Source organism: Cryptotermes secundus, unplaced genomic scaffold (assembly GCF_002891405.2).
Source record: "Cryptotermes secundus unplaced genomic scaffold, Csec_1.0 scaffold458, whole genome shotgun sequence".
Classification (NCBI taxonomy): Eukaryota; Metazoa; Arthropoda; class Insecta; order Blattodea; family Kalotermitidae; genus Cryptotermes; species Cryptotermes secundus.
In genome coordinates this window covers 9,852-11,766 of record NW_019725005.1, presented here as the reverse complement: position 1 = coordinate 11,766, position 1,915 = coordinate 9,852, and the positions used below count along the sequence as shown (strand labels likewise).

The 1,915-nt window shown below is 36.7% G+C and overlaps 2 protein-coding genes across 2 annotated transcripts in view; both read left to right on the top strand.

Annotated features, from left to right (window-relative positions):
- Window positions 1–923, top strand: part of LOC117282220 — a 4,443-nt gene extending 3,520 nt beyond the window's left edge. Inside the window, exon 3 of the mRNA XM_033750953.1 lies at window positions 702–923. Within this exon, the coding sequence (XP_033606844.1) occupies window positions 702–908 (207 nt within the window). The 3' untranslated portion in view covers window positions 909–923. The remainder of the gene's footprint in view (window positions 1–701) is intronic.
- Window positions 924–976: 53 nt separating this feature from the next.
- The window catches only part of LOC111863181 (E3 ubiquitin-protein ligase listerin-like), a gene marked incomplete at its 3' end in the record, with an annotated part of 6,951 nt that continues 6,012 nt past the window's right edge, over window positions 977–1,915 (top strand). Inside the window, 1 exon segment of the mRNA XM_033750952.1 lies at window positions 977–1,008. Within this exon segment, the coding sequence (XP_033606843.1) occupies window positions 977–1,008 (32 nt within the window).

Genomic DNA, 1,915 nt, shown 5'->3' with positions numbered 1-1,915 from the left:
GAAAACTGCATTGTTTTTCAGAAATAGTCTGGATCATGGGATGCACCTGATTACTCAAACTGTTCATGTACCCCCTTGCAGTAATTCAGCCATGAAGGGTAATAATGGGAGCAACAGAATACCATGATACTGATGGAAACTTTTGCTCTTGATACACCTAATACTGTGGCAGTTTTTGTCACAGATGCTCCAGCTAAATGTGCACCAACAATCTGTCCACTTTCAAAATCAGACAGGCCTCCCAATTTTTGATTCTTTCACATGTACTGTCACTCAACACAATCACTAATGCACTTGCATGAGCACTACAGAGTGTAAATAAACAGAAGAAGAACATTCAGTGTTGCCAACTGAAGTTCTTTCACTATACCCCACATAAATTCTGTTCCTCAGTTTCTTAGTGTTTCCATTATTTTGTCCACCCCCTGTGTAATGTGAAAGTGTGGACCTCATTGAACTGACTCAGGAGAGGGTCCATTGACAGGCTCTTGTGAACACAGGAATGAACTTCTGGAATTTGTAAAGGCAAAGAATTTTGTGACCAGCAGAGTGGATGTGAGCTTATCTAGGGTGAATCATTTCCATGGAATCTTTGTATTCTAAGAGTATAACTTAACAACAAAAAGTACATCCAAATATATTAACATCCAAGTGTCCAACTGGCATACATCATATTTGCAGACAATATTCTTTTGTTATAGATATTTCAGTCCTCTCTAAAGTCAGAAGATATGAGGCCAGATATGGTAACAATGGATAGGGAGAAACTGGTAATGGTGACATTCTGGCTGAATCAGTTAGAGGGAACTGTTCCATCAGATTATGTTGACTGCATTCTCAGTTTCCTCAATTCTGTCCTCATTTGGTATGAGCGGGAGGACAAAACTGACTTATTATTTGACTGGTAAGTGACATGCAGTTGATATTTTTGCTTTTGCTGAATATGTATTTACTATAAAACAGTCCATGAATAGGGATGATTAAGAAAGAGGATGTCGATGGAATAGTGTGAGAACAGGTATGAGTAAGCAACACTGTGAAGAGCACTGGAGTTATGAAGATATAAAACTTATTTCCATTCACATTTCTGCCGAAAAGGAAAGAAAAAGAAAGCCACTGGGGTAACCTTCTAAAAGAAGTAATTTAATTAGAATTGTTTCATTTTGGTCTGTCACACTAATATTATGAAAAAGTTAAATAGTTCTGTTCAGTGTGACTGGTTATGATTTTCTTATTTCAGTTATTCATGCCCTTACATGTTTCGGTCTTCAGAGACCATCTTGAGAGGGATACCCTTGCCACCCTATATATCGCTTTAATAAGCTCAACAAATTGATAGAAGAACAAAAACACACAAAGGAAAGTGACAACCAGTATATCATCTTCGACCTCATAATACAACATCAATACATGCCCACACTAACGTCACAGACACGAGGAGTATAAATACGCGGTACAACACAACCTAGAACAGTAAAAGCAACAGAGTGGGCCAGAGACACATACAGGACAACATTAAATGTAGGACAAAATAACAAAAGTCTTTACAAAACATAATAGGATTGATGAAATAATACAATATACCCATAATATATTTGCAGAACCCTCATCTCGAGAATGACAAGGTGGCACACGTTTGGCCCCCTTAAAAAGAAATAATAAGAGGGACGACATGAACCAGCNGCTTGGTTTACGTATTCTAATAATCTTATCAAACTAACTATAAATATTTTAATATATTGGAACAGCCGCTATAGTTGTAAAGACTTTATATTCTACATTCAATTGTATATTATTTATATTGTATGTATATATTTTAACTTTTAGAATATATAGTGTAATAGTGGCTTCTAACTGTATTGATGTAAAGGTGTCCCTCTGAAGATGGTCTCTGAGGACCGAAACATGTAAGGGC